This window comes from Eucyclogobius newberryi, unplaced genomic scaffold, assembly GCF_026437365.1.
Source record: "Eucyclogobius newberryi isolate DKJ021-1_F unplaced genomic scaffold, fEucNew1.0.hap1 SCAF_8, whole genome shotgun sequence".
Lineage (NCBI taxonomy): Eukaryota > Metazoa > Chordata > Actinopteri > Gobiiformes > Gobiidae > Eucyclogobius > Eucyclogobius newberryi.
Genome location: NW_027316500.1, coordinates 4,416,862 through 4,441,970, shown reverse-complemented (window position 1 = coordinate 4,441,970; position 25,109 = coordinate 4,416,862). Strand labels below are relative to the sequence as shown.

General features: G+C 41.5%; 1 protein-coding gene across 6 annotated transcripts in view; it reads right to left on the bottom strand.

Annotated features, from left to right (window-relative positions):
• Positions 1-4,089: 4,089 nt before the first annotated feature.
• washc2c (WASH complex subunit 2C) overlaps positions 4,090-25,109 on the bottom strand; it is a 22,662-nt gene continuing 1,642 nt past the window's right edge. The window contains exons 4-30 of one of the 6 annotated variants that reach the window (XM_072436243.1): positions 23,747-23,840; positions 23,606-23,667; positions 23,463-23,519; positions 22,766-22,858; positions 22,600-22,684; positions 22,429-22,488; positions 21,956-22,095; positions 19,360-19,444; positions 19,213-19,266; positions 18,983-19,141; positions 18,748-18,893; positions 16,854-16,964; positions 16,605-16,697; positions 15,079-15,171; positions 14,906-15,007; positions 13,321-13,428; positions 13,056-13,223; positions 12,590-12,685; positions 11,362-11,787; positions 10,871-11,002; positions 9,862-9,972; positions 8,722-8,796; positions 8,561-8,620; positions 7,667-7,888; positions 6,347-6,985; positions 5,393-5,564; positions 4,090-4,709 (exon numbers count right to left, since the gene is read on the bottom strand). In XM_072436243.1, coding sequence (XP_072292344.1) covers positions 4,570-4,709; positions 5,393-5,564; positions 6,347-6,985; positions 7,667-7,888; positions 8,561-8,620; positions 8,722-8,796; positions 9,862-9,972; positions 10,871-11,002; positions 11,362-11,787; positions 12,590-12,685; positions 13,056-13,223; positions 13,321-13,428; positions 14,906-15,007; positions 15,079-15,171; positions 16,605-16,697; positions 16,854-16,964; positions 18,748-18,893; positions 18,983-19,141; positions 19,213-19,266; positions 19,360-19,444; positions 21,956-22,095; positions 22,429-22,488; positions 22,600-22,684; positions 22,766-22,858; positions 23,463-23,519; positions 23,606-23,667; positions 23,747-23,840 — 3,783 coding nt within the window. In that variant the 3' untranslated portion in view covers positions 4,090-4,569. Of the gene's footprint in view, positions 4,710-5,392; positions 5,565-6,346; positions 6,986-7,666; positions 7,889-8,560; positions 8,621-8,721; positions 8,797-9,861; positions 9,973-10,870; positions 11,003-11,361; positions 11,788-12,589; positions 12,693-13,055; positions 13,224-13,320; positions 13,429-14,905; positions 15,008-15,078; positions 15,172-16,604; positions 16,698-16,853; positions 16,965-18,747; positions 18,894-18,982; positions 19,142-19,212; positions 19,267-19,359; positions 19,445-21,955; positions 22,096-22,428; positions 22,489-22,599; positions 22,685-22,765; positions 22,859-23,462; positions 23,520-23,605; positions 23,668-23,746; positions 23,841-25,109 lie in introns of all 6 variants that reach the window. The other 5 variants (XM_072436241.1, XM_072436242.1, XM_072436246.1 and 2 more) reach the window with 5 other exon arrangements.

Sequence of the window (25,109 nt, the reverse complement as noted above, 5' to 3'; positions counted from 1 at the left end):
TAACCCAGGAAGTCCCAACCCTAGAAGCGATGCATTCTGGGAACAGTAGTCTATCGCTACAAAGAGCACGTGTGAAGAGCACGTGTGAAGAAGAGCACGTGTGAAGAAGAGCACGTGTGAAGAGCACGTGTGAAGAGCACGTGTGAAGAAGAGCACGTGTGAAGAGCACGTGTGAAGAGCACGTGTGAAGAGCACGTGTGAAGAAGAGCACGTGTGAAGAAGAGCACGTGTGAAGAGCACGTGTGAAGAAGAGCACGTGTGAAGAGCACGTGTGAAGAAGAGCACGTGTGAAGAAGAGCACGTGTGAAGAGCACGTGTGAAGAAGAGCACGTGTGAAGAAGAGCACGTGTGAAGAAGAGCACGTGTGAAGAGCACGTGTGAAGAGCACGTGTGAAGAAGAGCACATGTGAAGAGCACGTGTGAAGAAGAGCACGTGTGAAGAGCACGTGTGAAGAAGAGCACGTGTGAAGAAGAGCACGTGTGAAGAGCACGTGTGAAGAGCACGTGTGAAGAAGAGCACGTGTGAAGAAGAGCACGTGTGAAGAGCACGTGTGAAGAAGAGCACGTGTGAAGAGCACGTGTGAAGAGCACGTGTGAAGAGCACGTGTGAAGAAGAGCACATGTGAAGAGCACGTGTGAAGAAGAGCACGTGTGAAGAGCACGTGTGAAGAAGAGCACGTGTGAAGAAGAGCACGTGTGAAGAGCACGTGTGAAGAGCACGTGTGAAGAAGAGCACGTGTGAAGAAGAGCACGTGTGAAGAGCACGTGTGAAGAAGAGCACGTGTGAAGAGCATGTGTGAAGAAGAGCACGTGTGAAGAGCACGTGTGAAGAAGAGCACGTGTGAAGAGCACGTGTGAAGAGCACGTGTGAAGAAGAGCACGTGTGAAGAGCACGTGTGAAGAGCACGTGTGAAGAGCACGTGTGAAGAAGAGCACGTGTGAAGAGCACGTGTGACGTGTGAAGAGCACGTGTGAAGAAGAGCACGTGTGAAGAGCACGTGTGAAGAAGAGCACGTGTGAAGAGCACGTGTGAAGAGCACGTGTGAAGAGCACGTGTGAAGAAGAGCACGTGTGAAGAGCACGTGTGACGTGTGAAGAGCACGTGTGAAGAGCAGTGATATGAAACATTTGTGGAAACTACAAAACCAAACAATCCCGTGTTCGCGCATTTCCTGATCGGAGCCACGGAGTGAATAGAAGCCGAAGCCCCGCCCCTTCTCCCGCATCCGGCGAGTTAATCTAACCGGTGCCTCATCGTGGCCAGGGGGTGTGGCCAGGGGGCGTGTCCACAGAATAACTACAAAAGTTCCATATTTGTATGAATCTTTTCTTTGAAAACAATTGAACAAACTCTAAAATGTTTGACTTTATTTTGACTTCAAAAGAATAATAATAATATTTAAATCCTTGTTTCACACTTATATGTATGAATTGTATTTTTATATTGTTATAATAGTTCATTATATTGCAATGTGTGTTGTTTAACACTTAATCAATTTTTATGTTTCAATATGTATGAATTGTATTTTTTTTATATTCTTTTATTTTTTTATATGTAATTTTTTTTTTTTTTAATATTCTTCGATCTTTCCAGCGCCTTCAACACCATCCAGCCGCTGCTCCTGAGGGACAAGCTGGAGACGGCTGGTGTGGAGTACGACCTGGCAGAGTGGATCCTGGACTACCTCACAGACCGACCTCAGTTTGTGAGAGCCCGGAACTGTGTGTCTGACACTCGGACCTGCAGTGTGGGGGCGCCCCAGGGCACTGTCCTCGCGCCCTTTCTCTTTACCCTTTACACTGCAGACCTCAGACACAACACGGACAGCTGTGTCCTGCACAAGTTCTCTGACGACTCTGCCATCATCGGACTCATCACGGACGACGATGACGCGGAGTACAGAGGACTGGCACAGGACTTTGTGGACTGGTGTCAGCGGAACCACCTCCTCATCAACGCGGGGAAGACCAAGGAGATGGTGGTGGACTTCTGCAGATGCCACCCCACTGCCCCCTCACCAGTGAACATCCAGGGACGGGACATTGAGAGAGTGGACTCATACAAGTACCTGGTGTTCATCTGAACCACAAACTGGACTGGACTCATAACACAGACGCACTGTACAGGAAGAGCCAGTGTCGGCTCTACCCCCTGAGGAGACTTGGTTCTTTTGGAGTGACAGGGCCACTCCTGAAGACCTTCTACGACTCTGTGGTGGCATCAGCCCTCCTGTATGGTGTGGCCTGCTGGAGCAGCAGCATCTGGAGGCTGGACAAAGTCATCAAGAAGTCCAGCTCCGTCCTGGGCTGTGCTCTGGACTTGGTGCAGGAGGTGGGGGACAGAAGGGTCCTGGCTAGATTCACATCTATGCTTGACCATGAGTGTCACCCCCTGCAGGACACTCTGTCCCCTGCAGGACACTCTGTGCACTCTGGAGAGCAGCTTCAGTGAGAGACTGATCCACCCTCGATGTGTGAAGGAAAGGTTTCGTAGGTCTTTCCTTCCTGCTGCTGTCAGACTTTATAACAAACAGTCAGTCCTGAACACTCGCAATACTGACCTAACCATGTGCAATTCTGTCATGATTCATGTGCAATTACTGTGAAATTCATGTGCAATCCATGTGCCGTCGTGACACATATTAATGTGCAATTACTGTCGTGATCACATGCAATGGTATTTATGTATTTATTTATTTTTATCTTTATTATTTTTTCCCCTCCATCCCTTGTTGGGAAATGGGAGGTTTTGTCTATGGGAGTTTTTGTTTATAGGAGATCTTCTACTGAGAGTGTTTTTCAAACTTTTCTTCTGTATCTACCTCTGTATCTACCTGCGTTGCATCAATGAAATTTCCCCATGAGGGACAATAAAGGAATATCTTATCTTATCTTATTTTTATATTGTTATACTAGTTTATTATATTGCAATGTGTGTGCTACTGTGGATCAATAAATTGTGTCTCAGTCCAAATGTCTCTGATCAGATCCATTATCTCTTCCACACAGTCTAACAAAATGTGGCGAGAATACACTGCTAACCTCTACATCGTACGAAACAATAAACCCCAACGGTATTAGTTACTGATATACACACACATTATGAAAATGTAACTAACAAAACAAAACAAAACCTACACACCCTGGACCACACCATTGGTGGTACGCAAGGCCCTCTACAATTCTATCATTTGCTTAAAGTAAAGTCAAGCTTGTCCACATTGTTCCTCCTTTGGGTTGTTTCTTTCTTAGAACTATTGTAGCAACGATGCAGTCTTATTTTAAAACCGGTCTAGCCATAGTTTAGAACTGGAATAGAACTATTATTGACCCAGTATAGATCTGGTAGTACTTAGAGGCCAAATATAATATATTAGAGGCCGAATGTAGATTTGCTCTGAAAAGTTTGAGGATCAACCACTATTCTAGATCTTTGTTTTCTTTGTTTCCTTTGTCAACAAGATATAAATATTCCGTAAATATAAATACTTTACCAATTAGAATAAGTTGAGAATAGGACAGTATATAGAATATCAAATAATTAACTAATGTATGAGTTAGCTTCTAATTGTAAGGCTCCATTTAAGAATATAATAAATAAATAAATAAAGAGCGGAAACCAAGCTATCCATTTTAAACTCTACATTTAGTCAACAGGCCTATAAATAATGTACACTAAAGTATATGGAGGAAGTCAAATAGAATAGTATGTCATTTTGGATGTTGCAGCATATTGACATCAAAACTCCAGCAGATGTAGAAAATATCAGCATGTGGAGAAAAAAACTCAAAAATATCGACAGCTTATTGGCCATCACTTCCCAAAACCTGTATCGACAAGCTCTAATTTCAACAACAACAAAATCTCACTCCAGTTCAATTCATAGATGGCTCTCATCACATTTTACATTTACAATATAGTCTGAAACATTTTGGTATCAGATTTTTAGCACTAGGTTTTAGATATAAAGGGAATTTGTCATGGAGCATGTGAATCTGCACCATAAATATAAACTCTTCCATTTCTTATCTATTACATAGCACAAAAATAACATTTGTCTATAAAAATAGTTCAAAGACAACAAAGAGTTGAGAGAATAAAATATGGTTCTTTTTAGTTATTAAAAATGAATATCTTTTCAATCACAGGCAGAGTTAAGAAATGAATGACTTTGTAATGAATAAAAACATTCTCAAAATGCCAAAGACAAAGAGTAAACACAGACATCCTTCTTAATGACATTATGGCACTAACTCAAACTTGGAATCTCAACATGGCAAAACCAAAATGATAAATCATTTCACAAAGGAATTTGCTGAGATTGATGCAGGCCTCCAGGGTAAGCATACGGATTCTTATAAAGTGCTACCGTGTACAACGTTAATCAAAAACAGCATTTATGAACAATATTGGACTTGATTTTACAACTGCATGATTTAAAGAAGCAGGGTGAGATGAATTACGTCCATTTGTATTTGCCTCATTATGAATAAATATCAAACGTTTATGGGTCTGTCCAGTTGGTCAAACGATGAGCAAGGTCACAGGTGTAGAAATAAGGCGACGGTTCAGTTTCCCCCCAGGGCGTTGAGTGGGTCGTCAAATATGTCCACTGTGTCTGAGGCGGCGCTGGGCTCTGGCGGGGCTTTCTTCAGTTTAGGAGGAGCCTTGGCCACTGGTTTGACTGTGCGTGTGGAGAAGATATCATCTGGAAAAGGAAATATGATGCATTTTTTATATTGTTATTGGCCTTGCTTTAAACATGCCCTTTGCTTTGGCATCTCATGTTTTACAACCTAAAATAATGTTTCTATAGAAAGCATACATTAAATATCAGTCAGGCGTTCCCTCATCCGGGGTTGTGTTAGAACCCCATCTACTGGCGGGACAGGGAATTACAAAGGAGAGAACGCAGTTGTAATGAAGGTGATTTGAGGCAGAAATGGTGATGATTTATGGACTTATTAGAAACAGCAGAAGAGTTTTGCCTTTAACGTCACAAAACTGGAAACTTTGAAACTGAGTGTTTTCTGAGGCTCAAAGTGAGATGACTTACTAAACGGGATTAACGCAACACAACTACAGGTATGTTTTTGATCAGGGAACCATGTTAGAAGCTCAAGAGAGTCTAATTTGGATAAAGTGTCCTTGAATATATGTCCTATTTAAATCATTTTAAGATACAGCCATTTTTGTGGTGTGGTGTTTATGTCTTTCTGTCAAATCTAAATTGTATTGCTATGCTTTTTCTAAAAAACAAAATGAGTTCTTTATAAACAAAAATGTTCATAGCAAGTCAGCATGAATTCTGTCACAGATCATTTATAAAAGCAGATATTAAGTTTTCATGTGTATTACAGCTGTTCTGACCTGCCACAATAATGAACTTACCCATGTCATCATCAAATATGGACTTGGCCTCTCCTTTTGTCTTGGACTTGTGTTTGGGTTTGAATGTGTCCGACAGATCAGCGAAAATGTCCACGTTGTCATCAAATAAAGTGGCATCAAACTTCTTCTCCTTGTGCTTCTTCTGAGCTTTAGGCTCTGGGACAACTTCATCCTGAGGGAACACAAACTCCATTATATGTAATGTACCCAACCACGTACAACGTCCTCCTATTAGTGTTTGTGACCTGGAGGAGTAAAAGACTTTTATTTCTACCCACTTCACTTTATTTCTACCGTTTAACAGTTCAATCTGTAGCTCAAAATTATGTTGTCTATGAAATATTAAAAAACATGTACAGTTCTATCAACAAAAACATGTACTTATGAATTTACATATCATCATATTTTAACCTTATTCCTAGCAATTTATAAAAAAAAAATTGTTATAGTAAATGTCACAAGGTTTTTCAAACATAAGAAATTTAAAGAAGACACATTATGATTTGTCTGCATTACTATATAGATAAACCTAGGACACCCAGGGATCATAGTTTTATATTTTGGACATTTAAAATATATTAAATAAATTAAAGATATTATCAAATAAAGATAGAAATATGGTGAAGGCTGCTAGAGAATATTTACAAATACATTTATGAAAATCAGAGATAGTTTCCTTTTTACATTTTGATTCAATAATGCTAATGTCTTGGTTTATTTAAATACAAAATAAAAAAGTCTGTGTAGTCCAAATAACAATTACGGTATCAAAATTGAACTACAATTATTTTTCATAGTCGACTAATCTCGATTCATTGTTGCAGACCTAGTGTTAATGTTGATCCATTTAATCCTGATGCACTGTCAGGAGGATGATTCCACCGGTCATAAATATCACCACAAAGTTCCAACGTTAGCAGAGAGCAGTGTCCATATACTAAAGAAACAACTGACCTGGAAGATATCCTGCTTTGGAACACTGTTGCTGCTCTTTAGGTCTCTACTATTGGTGGAAGAGGGAGTGGAGCTGTTTCCAACGCCAAACAGATCATCGTCATTTTCATCCTCTAAAAACGGAGCAGGCTTGGTTTTCTTAGTGCTAGGTTTCGACTTGACTTTTTGGAAAAGGTCATCAGTGCCTGCGTCAAAGATAGATGGGAGAGTGCTTTTCTCTTTCTGGGCTTGTGTGTTATTACTGGCCGGTGAAGATTCATTTTTCAAGTCGGCGGAAGAAGCTGGCTTAGGAGAGGCTATACTTGACCCGAACAAATGATCAGAGCTGAAAAGGTCCTCCTCGTCTGGAACGGGCAACACTTTCTTAGATTTGTGGTTTTCTTTGCTAGAGTCTGTGTTGTTTGTGGACACTGGTAGTTTGAGGCCTGAGGGTCTGGAGGAGGCTTCAGTGGGTAAAGGAGAGGGTTTGACTGGAGCGGGGACTGGCTTTTCAGGAGGAGGAGGGCCAAGGTCAGGCACACTAGGTTTGGGCGCGGTCTTTAGGTGGTCATCACTGGCGCCCTCTACAGACCTGTGAGCAGACTGCTGTCGGGCTGCTCTGGACTGAGGTCTCCGCAGGGAAGAACCTTTCACTCGGCTCTGATGTGTTTAACATCACAAAACACAAGGAAACAGACATTAGAATATATATATCTGAAGTGTAGGGCACAAGAACTAAAATGTAATACAAAAACATATACAAACATTTTTATAGGTTTTTCTAGGTCCGGGAAAGATTTTCTAACCAAATAAAAGTCAGAAAGTTGAAAGTATTACTTCAAAACAAGCAACGAGACAAACAGATTGACTGAATGTAATATTTGTATTGCAAGTGTGGAGAGAAGTGACATATCATTTCCTGCATTCTGGTGCATTTTAAATGTCATATTTACAGCTCAACAACCTACAAAATAATCTTTATTCTTACCAATCTTGGGCTTTGTTTGAAACATGAGCAGAAGATGTGCACAGACTAGAGCATCATGAGATGAGATGCTTCCGTTGTGCCCTTTAACTTTGAATTTTTTAAATGTCTATCGGAAAAATGTATGGGAAAATTTACTTCCAGGATTTCAGAGTTTCATAATTGGCAGGACTGTTGAGCGCCATAGTTTGCACTTAAGTATTTAGTAAGTACATTCACCTCATGTTTGAAAGTAAGTTTTCATTTTAGCCAACCAACTTTTTTTAAATTTAAAGTAAATGATATCAAATAAATCCATGGAAAAAGCAGCTTTATAGTTTGATTATATATTTTTTAAACAACAATCCAAAGCCCACCTTGTGTGCGCTCTGCAGCATAGTGATGTGAGCGGGCGTGTCGAAGTTGACCGCTGCAGTGTCAGGGTCTCTGGGCAGCTCCAGCGGAGTGGTGACAGGGCTGGGGCTCAGGCTGGAGCTGGACACTCCTGATGAGGAGCTGTTGCCCAGACCTGAGCCAGAGCTGGGGAGGGAGGGCGTGGCACCGGGCAGCAGAGCCGAGGGGTTTATCACCAGAGACGCCTGAGTGCAACAGGAACAGCACACCATCATCATCGTCATCACTTTACTACATCCAAGAGCAATAGGATGCGTTCATGTTCTCCAAAGTTCATAAAAAGACTACTATTTAAACTTAAAAGTGCCTTTGACAGTTTAGATGACTAATTTAACTAAAACATAGGTGACATAATTCTACTGACGATGTACATTTACAGTATATTAAACTGTTAACTGTCAACCACACTGTGCACGTCTAACGTCACACAATGGTTATGATTAGAATAATACAAATAAATGATCACACCTTTACTCTGTGTGCATGGTGGCAGAGCAGTTGGAGCTCTCGCCTCGCTTACTAAAGAGACCACTTAGAATTTTATGGCATCATGTGAACGCAAACTATTGTAATCAAACAGTGATTGTAAACGTATTGCAGCGACAGTTTACAGACCAGTGATGAGGTACGACACCAGGAAAGATCATTCGAACGGTAAACAAGAACAAGATGCATGAATATGATCTTCCAAGTGGAAAAAATAAATGAAGAAATAAGAGTAAGCTTGGAGTTTTAAAAGTGCTGTCATTTCACAGTTCTGGAACAAGAGAGGATGTTCCAAAGTGGACAGGAAATCTACAGTCCAAAAGTGAGATGTGAAAGATGAAGAGGATAAAACAATACAACAACAACATTACTTTAAGTTTCCCAATCCTTGAAGAGGGATCTTTAGGTTTAACAAGAGCTGGGGCAGGCTTCTGTGGTCAAATCAAAGCATTGTCACACATGATAAGATGGTTTTGGAATAATAAATCTCTTTCATAATGTATTTGAAAAGGCAGTTTTAGTTCGCGCTCACCTGACTCTCTGAAGAGGGCTCTGGACTGGCGAGTGGCGCCTTCTCCACAGGTTTACTGGGCTTCTCTGATACTTTCTGTCCACAAATTCCAATAATACAACTGCGTTAAGTGTTGGTATTACGTTGCTAGTCTAGAATTCCTATTATACTTAATGTCCTGTACAACATTTTATATACATTTCTAAACACTACCATACTAGACTGTAGACACAAATTGGCAATGTACTGTATTTGTTGTACTTATGTTCAAATTAGGGCTGCACAATTTTGGGGGGGTACTGCATTAGACTTGCGATTTTAGAAAGTAGTATTCTGTTAAAACATGCACACTGTAAATAACTTTAGGAGCGTTAACATTAAACAAAAGACTCAAATATGAACTTTTTTCAAGATTTGTCTATAAAAAAGGTAGAATATTTGAGGATATTTCATTATCTGAACAACAGTCTAAGCCGTGTCATAATTGCATAACTCAAATTGTGATTTCAATTCGGTTGCAATATATTGTGCAGTCCTAGTTCAAATATAGAAACGAATTTGAAATTATATTATTATTCTAAAAGACATATTCCTGTTTTCTAGGGCATTTATTATTAAACTATAAGATATATACATAATTAGTTTACATTGTGTTCTTTGTAAAGTGTAATATTGATCTAAAACAGCTTAATAGAAAAAGGGTGAATGACATTTCACAGTAACAAGAGCAGAAATTCATCAACCTTTTTAGTTGAAAATGTAAGTCAGTACGGAGAAATGGGCGGAGTTAGGGGGTAGGTGAGAACAGGACTTTTCTGAGCACTCAAGCTTCAAAATGCAGGACAATGAAGGATAAGATAAGATAAGATAAGATATTCCTTTATTGTCCCATATGGGGAAATTTCATTGGTGCAACGCAGGTAGATACAGAGGTAGATACAGAAGAACAGATCACTTATAGGAAGTCTGAAAAACACTTTCAGTAGAAGATCTCCTATAAATAAATAAAAACTCCCATAGACAAATGAATAAATAGATCACTCAAACACGCAGGAATCGATCCAAATACAACACTGATCCTTCTGTGATTCTTGCCAGTTAAACTCTGCGATTGACTACAATGATCACCATGGTTACACTGTACAACTCCACATGTCTTACCGGTGGTGGGGCTTTGGGTTTGACGGAGCTGAACAAGTCGTCTTCATCGTCATCTGAAAACAGACTTGGTGCGGCTGGCGTCACGGTCACTGTGCTGCTGGGCTTGGAACTCTGCCAGGAAAATAGAAAAACATACAAATGGATTAGATGTAGTACTTAAAGGAGACTTTTAAACCTCAACTTTAATGAGATTTTAACCTTGTTACAACAGCGTCTCCTCATCATGCGTTCACTCAAAGTTGTATTTTGATTGGTTCCTGCATGTTTGAGTTAATCCTGTTTTCACTTACCCCCTATACCCGCCCACATCCCCTGTAATTAGTTGTAATTATTTGAAAAATTAAGACTCAGGGTGACATGGCGGTTAAAAAAAATCATACAAAATTAAACCCATGTAAATGACAATCTGCTGCTTATTACTCTGAAGAGGCGGGGCTTATCACATCAACACATACACAGATATTTTTACAAAAGTTTTTTTAGTTTGGTGTCCTTTTAAAAAAAAATATCAATATCTGCAGCATTTATTCATTGGTTATTTATAGGACCCCTCAAAAAGAGATGGCTCATCTCAATAAACAAAATATTGATCATAATCGCTTTGAAGAGCAGGAATTGCAAAGGCAGAGGACTTCCCTGGACACACCAGTTTAAAGAAGGACAAAAATCTTTCAGCAAATAAACATAAATTGGTGGTTCGCGCATGCGTTTGGATTTATTCAGAGCTTAAGCACCACCTCCTGGGGTCTGTAGGGGTGAAATAGAACCGCAATTACATTTGTAACTTTAATTTTATAAAGAGGGGACAGAAAGCCTAAACACAGGAAGATATCTGGGTTTGTGTAACCGGGGCCCATTTCTTCATTAAGCCGTTCTAGATCATGTGGTTTGCGATGAACAAAATGTAAATGATGATCTTCTTGTGTTGTAATTTAATACCAAGTACCTGAGAAAAGCCTAATGTCTCCTTTAATCTAAAGAGATTACAAGGGAACAGAGGATGTGTTACCGTCGTGAGAGTGGTTTTCCCTGAGAAGAGATCTACATCCGGGTCGTTGTCCTTCTGCTGAGTGTGGCTGAACAGCAGCTCCTCGTCCTGGAACACGCCTGTGCTTTTGGTGGGAGGTCTCTCTTCAGTGGTCTGTCAACACCAAACTAGGAATGAGTACTTTTTGTGTAGAGCGAGAGCGAAAGAGTTCTGCTATCTACAAGGGAAATGATGATCTTGAAAGAATTTTCCAAACAGAAATATCCACAAATGTTGAATTTAGAGCTGTGCAATTTATCACATTTGAATGGAGATTGATAGTTGTTAATGTTATGTTGTCAAAGATCAGCTTTAAATCAAGAAGTCTACAATTAGGACTTTTGACGGAAGGAATGTTACTTATTTTTTTGTGATAAACGACAAGGCTTAAAAGGAACTTAATATTGAGCAATTGTTTAGTTTTTTAATTAGACAAAATGATTGATTATATTATTATTCCTTCTTAACCTTACCTTTGGAATATTTTTTGCAGGTTTGGACGGCGTAAATATTGAATCGTTCAAATCTGGCTCATCCTCCTCGTCGTTGTCGAACAAACTCACAGCCTTCGCTTTGGGCTTCTCCTCTTGCTTCTCCTCTTGCCTCTCCTCTTTCTTAACATTCAGAGGAGGCCCGTCATCATCATCTTTATCTGTATCCACTGGGCTGCTTCTTCTCTGTGTGCTGGCAAACACGTCAATCCCTCCGAACAGGCTGACAGCTCCAGCTGGCTTCTTCCTGGCCGCGCTGGTCTCTGGTGGTGAGGGTGGCACTGGCACGAGGGTCTTCTCAACAGCTTTGGACAAATCTGGTGGCTTTTCTTCAGCTGTCGTGGCGGATGGGACGTCAGGGGTGTCCTGATGGGCAGGAGGCGGGGACTTGGAGGGAGCGGGGGAAGTCTGGAAAAATAGGGAATATAAAGTTAGATTGGTTCAAACTCACTTCTTTATAAAAGGCTCACAGGGAGATTATTGGTCATGTCATCCGTTGAGAACTCAATGTCTTTAGAGAAGGTTAAAACCCCAGTAAGTAAAAGACTTAAGTAAAAGATTGTTTTTATTTTATTTTGTATGTTCTATTTCATTGTTTTTGATGGTCATCTGGGATTTATAGAACCGTAGTTACATGAATAATGCTCATTTTATTGCAATTTTAACACTTAGAAACATGCGTCTTTACTGTGAGTGGGCTTTTAATCCCCACAAACCAGACTCAAACATGGCCTAGAGGAACCATGGATAATGTTCTACATAAGATGTAAGCTGCAAATGTAATTACGGTTCTATGAAACTTGGATTAAATGCACAGGGAATCATTCAAATAGAACTTATCTCCATGGATAATGTTCTGAAGTATGGTTTTAACATTTTAATTACATGGAATCATGCAGGTGCCATGTCCAGAAACTTACATAGTGCACCTTTAAGTCAATTGATTAGCTAGTTTAAGAAAATCGTTCAAGCTTCATTAATTCTCAGGCTCCTCTAACACTGGGACTGGTCTTAACCGCTCTGAAGAGAGGAGTCTGCTTACTCCAAAAATAACACATCCTTGTTGTTTACGGTGAGGGGAATCTGTCAATGTCAAGTCCATTGTCCTGCCCAGAACTGTGAGTGGTCACCTGAGCCCTGTTTAACTCAAACCTAAAGCGTACCGTCACCTGCAGCTAACACGCTCGCAAACATATTATGTGGGCCTTACTTTAGCAGCTGGTGAAGCAGCAGGTTTGATACTAAACAGTGCCCCTTTGTCATCTTCATCCTCGTCTTCAAACAGCAGTGCTACTCTCTGAGACTTCTTCTGACTGTAACACAAACAAAATCATATTTAGTTGACCTGAAAAAGGCTTTTCACTACAGCTTTAAAATACCTAGCTTGTTTGACTATCTGTGTGAATGATTATTATATTACCAGTATATCTATTTATTAACCTTTTCTTAAGATAGAAATCTCTTTTTCAAGGATGACATTAAAACATTTACACAGGACTACATGACAATATTCTCTTTTAAAAAAAAATAGAGCTAAACCCTTAAAAAAAAGCTCACAAAGTTTCAGTTTTGTCTGTTCCAAGCTGTGGGAGCAGCTTAACATCGGTCCGCGGTCGGGGGACAAACTCAGCCTTGTCTATAAAACCATCCAGGCCAACAGCACACGCTTGTAACACCAACCTGGACTCTTTAGGTGGCGCAAACAGGTCGTCATCCTCCTGGTCAAACAGACTGCTCTTCTGAGGCGCTTTAACACTGGGCAGACTGGAGGGGGCGCTCACACTCCACGTCATTCCACTCTTTGTTTCCGATTTCTCTGTGCTCTTTGAACCCAACCACTGGTCCTACAAAACAAAGTATGATACATGAATAAATACAGGTAGATGGTAAGAATTTGTATTATTCTAAGTACTTGTTGGCACTGAAAGAATAAGGGTGTACCTCGTCGTCACTGAAGAGGGAGCTGGGCGTGGCCTTACTGCTCTGTGGAGTGGAGACTTTAGCCTGATGTGCTTTAGGTTTAGATTTAGTGGCGGATGCAAACAAATCCTGCAAAAAAAAATCATCGTAATCATGTTTAAAACCTCATGAGACCAAACGACTAAAGGTTTAGCCCCGTTTCTGATATACTGTAGGCCTTATATTTGTTTAATCCTGTGTAGCGGGGCTCTCCCTCAAAAATATGGCGAAGTCAGATTTCAAGTGCTCAGGTGGATTTATTGTGCCAAACCAAAGTGCAAAAATAGTGTAACAGTGCAAAATATATACAGTGAGCAAAAAAAAGGTCCAAAAATCCAAAAACATATATTTACAGAGTTCCAACTATGAGTTCACCTTTAACTCGTTCTCTCTTTTAACTCTCTCTCTTCTAACTCACTCTCTTTTACTCTCTCTCTCACACTGTTTCCTTCTCTGATGTTGGGGACAGACTCCCCCCCCAGCCAAGAGCGGCTCCCTTTATTCCTCACTTGCCCCTCCCACTGAGCAAAATAACTATATAATTCAAACCCCAAATAAATTGACAATAAACTGTTGTGGCCTCTTCCTACAACCTAATACATCATTAATTATATACACATGTTCAAAATAAAGCAATATAAACACATAGAATACCCGGTGTCACATGGTCAGCACCACGGCGCGAACAACGCGCATTTAAACTTCCCGGAAGTCCTGGCTCGGTTTCGACCCAACGCGACGCATCGGCGGAGCGCGGCTTCGTGACAAAACAGGAAACAATTGACGTGTGTATGCTTAGACTTAACCTAACGCGCGCAAGTGTGCACCCTTGGCGGATTAGTGACGGAGGAGTGCGGGGAAAGAAGCGTGTGTAGCGTCTGATGCGAATGAATGAAACAGAGGGAAACGCGGGGAGCGGGGAATGTATGAGTGTGTGTTGGAAAGTGCGCGCGGGCATGACGCCGCGCGGTTGCTCAGCAAATAAGCGCCGACACCAGTTAAAGACGCACTGGCTCCGTCACATCCTGGTTTAGTTCCATTTTCCTGTCTTGTACATACAAATAAAACAATGTATGTAATGGATGAGTTTTGGCCCTGTGGTTGCTGGGTAATTTCCTAGCGAGAGGTCAGCAATTACAAACAGGAAATAAAATTATAAACCTAGAAAAATTGCTACTCGGGATAATTTGTGTAATTTCTTTAGCAATATTTTAAATATCTTAACAGCATTTTAGTTGAATGAGTAGTCCAACCGCTCATAGGCACATAGAGTGTACAGTTTTTACTTTTACTTACTGTAACTACATTTGATAGCAGGTACTTGTACTTTCGACTTCCCTATTTATTTAACGTAACAAAACTTTTAAAACCAATTTAAAATAAAAAAAATAAATACAAGATAATTATCCAACTATATAGCAGACAAAATAACATTATGTCTTCTTTTACAAGTTTGGACAAAATTCTCTATAAAGTCAAGTATTTTATGGATTGATTTCATGGTTTTAAAAGTGCCACATTAGTGCTACTATTATTCTGACGCGCCACATTCAAAATAATGTTCTACCTCTTCCTCCTCGTCATCAAACAAGGACAGGGCTGGTTTCTTGGTCTTGGTTTGGCTCAGTGTCTCAGGCTTCGATTGACTTTTGGGGACGGACGGGAGGATCTGAGACGGCACAAACAGCAACATTATAATGACGCACCAGGAAGAGTCCCGCAGTCCAGTTAGGGTCTTACCTGGGCATCCTCGTCGTCTGAAAACAACCCGCCGGACTCAGACTTCACTGGGGGCTTTGCAGAGGACTTTTCAACTTCTGGGGCGATGCCATTCTGGTGAACACAAGGAAACGCTCGTCTATTAATGTTTATGTCAATGGAACAATGGATTTCGATTCTTTCTGCTGAGCCACAAACAACATGAAATGACAATGGTTGGGGTTTGGAATCGAGTCCACAGTAATGGCACATGTTTGAAGCAGATGAAAAAAATAATTAAATAAAAGTCAAGTAGAAAATTGAGATTGATGAATAGGAGGAAAACGGAGTGATAATTAATTTTTCCATATCGTCCAGCCCTATTTGAGGTTAAAGTGCCTATGACAGGTTTTTACAATTTTCTAATTTGGACTTTATTTAGTGTATTCATACCTGTTGTAAACATAAATTATAGTTTTACACCGAGTAGGTATTTGGGGAGAAAACGTTGAAAAAGCTGTTGAAAATGACAGGAAGTGACATCACACTAGGGACACTCATTCCAATAATTTACATAAAGAAACAACTTTAAAATAATTCTCTAAACATTAATTCAACAAAATAAAGCTACTCTCATATATTTAACTGTCAATTTTTTTTTTACATTAGAGTGTGATGTCATCAATTACAAACAGGAAGTGAAATTATAAAACAAAAAAATTTGCAATTTTTTTAAGCAAAATTCTGAATATATTTGAGTTCAACTTTTCAGGAAAAAAAAACGTTGCTGCAGTTTCATGTCCTGCAATGGGACGGCTTTATGTCCTAGGAAAATATAATTCTAAAAGTAGTAAATGTCCATTAGGATGGGACAGCTACACCAGTATTAAACTAACATGATGCACATATTAGGTCTTGTCAGTGTAATCCCTCATTTGTCCATTGTAGTGTTCCATTGTAGAAAAAGATTCTGTTGTAGTCATCTGGACTCTGGGCAGGGCCTACCCTGAGTAGAATAAATATCTGAGTTACCGTTCCTGATTCGCAGATTGAGAATGACTCTTGGATTGAAACGTTCAGTTTTTTCAACAAAAACAAGTCCATATGACTTCTGAATCTTTTTCTACAATACATTAGGTCATATATGATATTTTTAACATGGCCAAATCTATGTGTGCTGCAGTTTAACAGGAGCTGTCACAAGCAGCACATGTGAGAATATCTCAATTTAAAAGAGTTACACACAAAATGATGTAGTGCTAGTAAAAAAAAATCTTTATGCTGTTTTTTTAATAAACATTTAAGATCGTTTGTATTTTGTCACAAAGGCGCATCACCCAATTACAGACGATGCAATATAATCCCCATTCTTGATAACAACTACTTCACAATGATCTTATTATTTTCCACTTTTATCCCTGAAGATTGACATTCCTCCTCATTCCTGTAAGTTCAGAATTGATGGCGAGAGACTTTCCGCTGTGAGGAGTGATAGAGCTGGAGCCATGTGCCAGTGTGCTGCATATGTTGTGCTGTGTTGGGTTGTGTGCAGCGCTCCTCTTCCTCACCTGTGTGTCCTCATCATCAGAAAACAGCCCCCTGCTCTGAGGCTTCTGAGCAGGCTGTGGAGCAGGCTTTTCAACCTCTGGAACCATCCCATTCTGGAACACACGCGCAAGAATTCAAAATGACATCTCATGCCATCAATATGTTTTATTAGTAGCCAGCACGACGAGCATTTGTTTTAACCTCTTCTTTACATAAATGCACATGAATCAACATCAGCAAAGGTTGTGTGGTATCGGTTCAGTTCAGACCTGCTCAGCTTTCTGGGGCTCCTCGCTGGTGGAGGAGAGGTGTTTCTTTAACCCTTCAGACAGCAGGCTCTTTGTCTCAGGACCGAACAGCGACACGGCTCCTGCAGGCATCTGAGGATAAAAACAACATGAAGGAGCCATAGACTGACTATAAACTTAAAAGCATGTCATACACTGCTGCTTGCTCATGAATTGTGTTTTTTTTATTCACAATTTCAGAGTTCAAAACACATGGCACCACCAAATCATGTGGATGGGTGGTAAACCAGAGTGGTGTTTCGACTCAACCACACTCTGATCATTGTTTATACACTGCCTGTCGAAACAAAGTCTCCACAGAATTCTGCAAAGTCAAAAGATTTATTTCCATCCAGTGTTGCATTATTTTCCCCCAGTTGATCTTGTGTTGATGATGTGAGAGAATGACCACTGCACAAAGCCTTCTCCAGCTCGTCCCAAACACTCTCACTGGGGTTCAGATCTGCAGTACATTACTTTCTGCTTCTCCTTTGACCCTTCTCAAACACACTGACAATCTGGGTTTAAATACTGTGTGACTTTTATTGAACAGGAAGTGTATACTACAGCATATACCTTCACTACACAGCTAAATAACTGCTCAGAGCCAGTGTCAGCATCAGTGGGCCTGTCTCTATACATTATGATGAGTGCAATCCCCCAGTCGTCCCGGGGGAATCCAAGTTTAAGTACAGTTTTCAGAAGTTTGAATTGCAAATGGACTAAAGACTATTTGATTGTATCAATAATGAGGATTATTCAGGTCACAATAAAGCTGAAAAACAGAGTCAGAACTGGCAGAGGATAGGGGTTCCCAGATTTTACAGGCCAGGATCTCCAAAATAACCATTCAACCAACTCCGGACCCCCACAGAAAAAGGAAATAAGACGTCTGTAATAAGTTAAAGTTTGAATTTGAAAAATAGATTTTAAATGACTTTATGAAATCATGTGGCGACCCACAGCTCATGCTTCGCGACCCCTGGGGGTCCCAACCCCCAGCTCATGCTTCGCGACCTCTGGGGGTCCCAACCCCCATTTCATCTGGTGTAGGAGTTTTTAGATTATTTCTCATTAGGCAGATCTTAGTTGCCACTGCACACATATTGTAATATAACCATAGATCTATGGTTATAGCAAAATGTTTTTACACTGCACTTCACTGTCACTCACTGCTGCTACTTTATTTACTTCCTTCACACCTGTTGTACATGTCAGGCCATCAGGGATGGAATTCAAACATTTGAATAATTTCATCCAGAGTTCATTCATTCTGTGCTCCGTCAGTGTCATAAATTCCAAACAAACCATTTTCCTGTTATTTCTTGCTCTTAAACGCTGCCAAAATTAAACTGTCATGTGCCCTCTACAGGTTGCTCCAGTAATTACACAATTTTCTGTACTCGGCACATTATTTTTCATTATTTAGGACATGTTTGATAGAATTATAGCCTTAAGAGTTATAGTAATTTTATATTTAATATCTAAATGTTGAAATGTATAGTAATGCAAGTCCTTGGTGGTTCCCACTGCTACTACATCAGGTCTACATCTAAACGGAGTGTGGTTCAGGACCAGTGCAATCCAAATAGATCTGACCTCAGCTCACTCTGGGCTCAGGACCAGGAGTGGTGTGCCTTTGTGGAAATAATCCAAATTGAGTCCATTTACCAGATACCGCAGCGATCTGGAGCGGTTTTCAGGTAATAAGACAAGTACTTCTCTGTGTTATGGCTGCACTGTGTTGGTGTGACCAAATGGAATGACTGAACCAATGAAAAAACAGTGCAGGTTTGTATTTTGATCAATGTATTAAAAAAACTTATATTTCATTCATTACTTTGAAGGCATAACTTTGTATAGATCGCAACTATACCTTTTTCTCGGGGGGCTTCACTTGTGGCTCCTCTACTTCCTTCTTACTCTGAGAAGTGCTGGACTTGTCACTGAAGAGGTCTCCATCTTCATCTTCATCCTCGAAAAGATCTAGAGCCTTTTTAGGTTTGGGTTTCTCCTTTGCTGCTAGAAAAAGGGACACGCTTTTTAGGAATGTTTACGAGGACAAATCTCTCCTTGTGACAGTACAAAACAGATTCGGTATTCGTACACACCAGATTCCGATGTTTTGACTGCGTTTCCAGTGAAGAAGTCATCCTCCTCTTCTTCGTCAAACAGCCCTCGTCCAGTCAGCGCAGCTTTGACCGCAGGAGTCCCATTCTCTTTAATCTGCACTGGCTCTGGGTCAGTAGGTGAACAAAACAAACTGTTCTCTGTAAAGATACATTTACTTAGTTTGATTCTCACCAAGCATCTATCAAATAATGCATGGAAATAAGACTACCGGGGAATATAGAAACTCCACCAGTCGGAATCTTCTTTCCAGACTTTGTGGAATCTAAACAAAGACAAGCGTTTGTTTTAAACTTTCTTTCTAGTTTGAACAAAGAATTTGAGTTTGATAAATTGTTCGGCTGTAGCTTAGTTTCACCTGTTGATGGCAGTGTTGTTTTTGCATTGTGATGTATTTTTTCCTCTGCCACTGTTGGTTTAGGTGCATCAGAGAAAAGATCACCCTGAAATCAGAAATGCAATTTTTAGAGTCTTTTGTCCAGTAGTCATCCATTGTGGAAAAAAGTTTCAAAACACAAAGAAATATTTATCAATGAACAAAATTCACAAACATAGGAACTTGTCCTGGTGATTTGATGCAACACAAACAACAAACATTGAACAATGAATACAAAACAATGGACAATGAATAGCTACCGGATACATTAAAAAATAGGCAAGTAAAGTTAAAATAAGGTTAGAAATGGTACATGATATGTACATGAATAAAATATGTAGTGCAATAAAAAGTGAACAGTGCAGTGAGTAAAAAGTGCTTAGGCAGTGTTCATGAGTCTAACTGCAGAGGGAAAGAAACTGTTCTTGTGACGGGAGGTTCTGGTCCAGATGGACCATAGCCTCCTGCCTGAGGGGAGTGGCCTCCTGCCTGAGGGGAGTGGCCTCCTGCCTGAGGGGAGTGGCTCAAATAGTCCGTGTCCAGGGTGAGAGGGGTCGGCTGTGATCCGACCTGCACGTCCCAGAGCCCTGGAGAAGTACATGTCCTGCAGAGATGGAAGTCTGCAGAGCGCACAATGCGCTGTAGTCTCTGTTTGTCCCTGGCTGTGGCTCCAGCGTACCACACAGTGATGGAGGAGGTGAGGATGGACTCAATGATGGCCGTGTAGAACTGCACCATCATCTCCGCTGGCAGCTTTGCTTTCCTCAGCTGCCGCAGGAAGTACATCCTCTGCTGGGCCTTCTTGATGATGGAGCTGATGGTGAGCTCCCACTTAAGGTCCTGGGTGATGGTGGTGCTGAGAAAGCAGAGGGAGTCCACAGTGGTGATGGGGGAGTCTGTGATGGTGAGGCTGGGGTGCTGTGACTTTCCTGAAGTCCACAATCCTTTCCACTGTCTTCTGGGCGTTGAACTCCAGGTTGTTACGGCTGCACCAGGACACCAGTCGGTCCACCTCCCTCCTGTAGACAGACTCATCCCCATCCGAGATGAGCCTGATGAGGGTGGTCATCTCGTCCGCAAACTTAATTAGTTTTACTGGCTGGAGGTGCAGCAGTTTGTGTACAGGGAGAAGAGCAGGGGAGAAAGTACAAAGCCCTGTGGTGCTCCTGTGCTGATAGTCCGCATGTCTGAGACATTCATCAGGAAGTCAGTGCTCCACCTACAGGTGGAGTCAGGCACGTTGAGCTGGAAGAGCTTGTCCTGGAGCAGAGCAGGAGGATGGTGTTGAATGCAGAGCTGAAGTCCACAAACAGGATCCTGGCATAGGTTCCCGGGGAGTCCAGATGCTGCAGGGTGAAATGGAGTGCCAGATTGATTGTGTCGTCCACAGGCCTGTTGGCTCTGTAGGCGAACTGCAGGGGGTCCAGCAGGGGGTCCACCAGCAGGGGGTCCAGCAGCAGGGGGTCCAGCAGGGGGTCCAGCAGGGGGGAGGTGAAGGACTTGAGGTTGGGGAGGACCACCAGGCGCTCAAATGACTTCATGACTACAGACGTCAATGACTACAGACCTGTGGCGCTAAGTCCAGTAATCCGGGGGTTCTTGGGGACAGGGACAATGATGGACGACTTGAAGCAGACTGGGACATGGCATGACTCCAGGGAAGTGTTATAAATGCCAGTGAAGACAGGGGCCAGCTCGCCTGCGCAGTGTTTTAAGGTGGCCGGGGTGACACCATCTGGTCCAGCAGCTTTTCGAGGGTTGGATTTACAAAATAGTCTGTTTACATCCTGCTCCTGAACTGTGAGAGGGGTGGGGGAGGTGGGGGGGGACCCGGGTTGGGTTGGCAGAGGTGGCCACAGTGGGGGAGGGGGTGTCAAATCTACAGTAGAAGGAATTGAGTTGCCGGGCCAGTTTTCTGTCATCTACAGAAGGGGGGGCTCTGGGCTTATAGTTGGTGAGAAGCCGGAGCCCACTCCACACAGAGTTGTGTGCTTGTTTTAAGAATCAAATGGGGTGATGGGATGAAGAATTCTGTTGATTGGTCAACAGAAACCACTTAAAATGTTTTTGTTTATTGGACAATGTAGTTTTTTCTCAAAGACGGGACATGAACTCAAAACCTTTTGGCAGGATGTCACCATGAGCCCCTCATGAGCCAATTCAACAGATCTCCGAATAATACTTTTACTTTTCACTCCAGTTAAAATGTAATGGAAAAAGTAAAAGGCATCAACTGTAAAAATTACAAAAAGTATAAATGTACAGATACCTTTTTAAGTACAGTACTCATACTTTGTATGCTCAAGAATGATCATAGTTGAAATCATTTTGTGTAAATAAATCAATAAATTTAACAGCCCACGAGCAAAACTTATCTGGTCAATTGATATAACATGAATTGACTTTCATATTGCAATTTTGATATTTATAGTAATAGTATTTAGAGTATTAGTGTACTTTGGTTTAGTCACAAACATATAATACCTTTCCCTCCAAAACACATACAATTTCCCCACTTTGAGATAGAAAGTCATGATGAATAGTAGATTAGTTAAAACAGGTTTGTCCCAAGCCGTACCTCGTCATCATCATCAAATAGGCCCCTCCCTCCGCTGAAGAGTCCACTCCTCCCCCCAAACGGAGACAGGTCATCGTCTTCCTCCTCATCCTCGTCCTCCATCTTTGGAGGTTTGAACATGTCATCACTGTCGTCGTCTGCTGCAGGGAAGCAGCACAAACACATTCACAAACAAACTATTGATTATACATTTGTATCTTAAATTTCGAAATGCCGTGATCGATTCGCATATATTTGATCTGTATGAAGCACTAGTTTCTTGTGCGTGAATGATACATTTCTATTGCATTTTGCTTTGGGTGAATAAACTGTTTTATTTATGTGTGGCCATAGTTGAGACTGTAGATTTCAGAAGTTTCACATTATGTTTTTGTAGAGCTTTTAAATGGTCAAAGATAATAAAAACTTGGTGTTGCAAAAGGAAAACAGAATGAATAAAAGAACATTGAAAAGGATTGAACTAAAAGACCTACCGAGAGGCTTTGCAGGCTTGGACTCTTTCCGGCTCTTACTCTTCTTCTTGGATGACAATGCTTTACAAACGATGGAAACACAAGTTCATGATCATGCGCATGCAAAAACGAGCCAACCAAACAAGGAAGAACGGAACTCAAACTGTGACAAATGCAGTGTTTGTGCCTTACATGCGCGGTCTGCCTCGGCTTTACTGACGGCTTCTCCTTTGATTCTGGCTGCCAGCTCATCTGCGAAGGACGCCTGCTGTGTGCTCTGCGTGGGGGGGAACATCATTCAAACATTTAGTGCGCTTTATCTTTATGCCGTATTATTTTCACGTAAGCGCCGTCTCACTTTTGTGTTTTCTTCTTCCTTGTCAGAATCTCCGAATATGTCCGAATCCTCATCCTCATCCTCATCGTCGTCATAACTCAGCATAGACGACTTCTACACAGAGAGAGGTTGAAATTAGCAGGACAATTAAAGGTGCACTTTTTGTCACTTTTCTGCCACCTGCTCGTCTCCATGGAGATGTAGGAGTAGAGTAGAATGTTCTACTGTACAGCGTTATACTCATCCACCATCCAGTATTAAGTTACAGGCGTTTTTATGCCAACGAACAGGTTAAAAACACGTATTCTTACAGTGAGTGGCCTCGCTTCACCACAGATCTGACCTGTAACTTGGCCTGTTTGCATCACCTTCTTGTCTCTATGGAGATAATTGAAATTGAGACCAATTGAAAGCATATGCGTAGAAATCACAATAACAGGGAAGATCTTGAGCTTTTTCTGAACTAGAATAAAAATTAGTAGTTTTATTTTTGGTGAAAATGTCAGTCTATTGTTTAGCTTTTTAAAAATATACATTTGTGGCATTGTAATCAGTATTGAAATAGAGTTTGACATATTAGTTCTTGACAAAACTACACTACAAAGCAATAACATCTACATGGAGACAAGCAAGTGGCAAACCCTCCATCAGAAAAGTGACATGGTGCAGCTTTAAATAAAAATAAAGCGTACAATATTCCAAGTAGTTTTGCATTTACCTTTTTGATTATTTCTGGAGTCTCCTCATCATCCTGATTGTAGTCTTCATCTGAATGCTAAGGGTTATACAAATATATTAATTTATATAATATAACATGTTCTTCCATTGCTCTAAAGCTGAAATACTGTTCCAGATTATTACCGCAGCAGTTTTCCCGTCTTCACTTTCACTGACACTGTCTCGGTCACTGTCCATTGACATTTCTGTTGACGATGGAAGCATCAAGTTTAGCCAAATGTCTTATACAGCAAAAGTAAATATTATAATGAGCCTGAATATTACCGTCACTGGAGAGGTCGCCCAGCCCCACGTCGTCTTGTTCCATGAAAGCCTGAGAGCCGATTAGATATGGGAGCGGTCTGTCCACATACAGATCCTGAACCGGGGGAAAAAAATATTAATTTCTAGAATTATTCACGTCAAAATTGCGTCAGTATATTACTAGAGGGGTGAGGAAATGTGTTTTCATCTCTAAAACAATCTCAAATGTCACTATATAAATCTTCTGCCTTGAAGGACATGTATTATGCATTATTCGTATTGACCTTTAAACATGTTCTTCTGCTTTGGCAGCTCATGTTTTAGAACTTACATCTACTGAAAAAACACACATGATTCGCTTTCAAGAACTTTGTTTCCACCCCATCATTTTTACAGTGCATTTTGAAGTATTACATAAGTAACAGATGGTGGAAACAAAAGCTTGCTCCTGAAGCACATTGTTGTAATTCATGGGCTATATGGATGTTATGGACCTAAAAACATTAGAGAAAATTCACAAATTTTGAAGTTGTAAACTTGAAACAGTTTTGTTAGGATCATAGAAGGAGCAGAGGAATGGACCTTGTTAACAGGATTGATGAAAAACACTAAACATAACTCCAGGTATGTTTTTGACGAGGGGACAATGTGCCAGGCAAAGACCACACCCATTGAAAGACGCCAAAGCAGACGCCAAAGCAGACGCCACATGCAGACGCCACATGCAGACGCCACAAGCAGACGCCACAAGCAGACGCCACATGCAGACGCCACAAGCAGACGCCACAAGCAGACGCCACAAGCAGACGCCACATGCAGACGCCACAAGCAGACCCCCACATGCAGACGCCACATGCAGACGCCACAAGCAGACGCCACATGCAGACGCCACAAGCAGACGCCACATGCAGACGCCACATGCAGACGCCACAAGCAGACGCCACATGCAGACGCCACATGCAGACGCCACATGCAGACGCCACATGCAGACGCCACAAGCAGACGCCACAAGCAGACGCCACAAGCAGACGCCACATGCAGACGCCACATGCAGACGCCACAAGCAGACGCCACATGCAGACGCCACAAGCAGACGCCACAAGCAGACGCCACAAGCAGACGCCACATGCAGACGCCACATGCAGACGCCACATGCAGACGCCACATGCAGACGCCACAAGCAGACGCCACAAGCAGACGCCACAAGCAGACGCCACAAGCAGACGCCACATGCAGACGCCACATGCAGACGCCACATGCAGACGCCACAAGCAGACGCCACATGCAGACGCCACATGCAGACGCCACATGCAGACGCCACATGCAGACGCCACAAGCAGACCCCCACAAGCAGACGCCACATGCAGACGCCACATGCAGACGC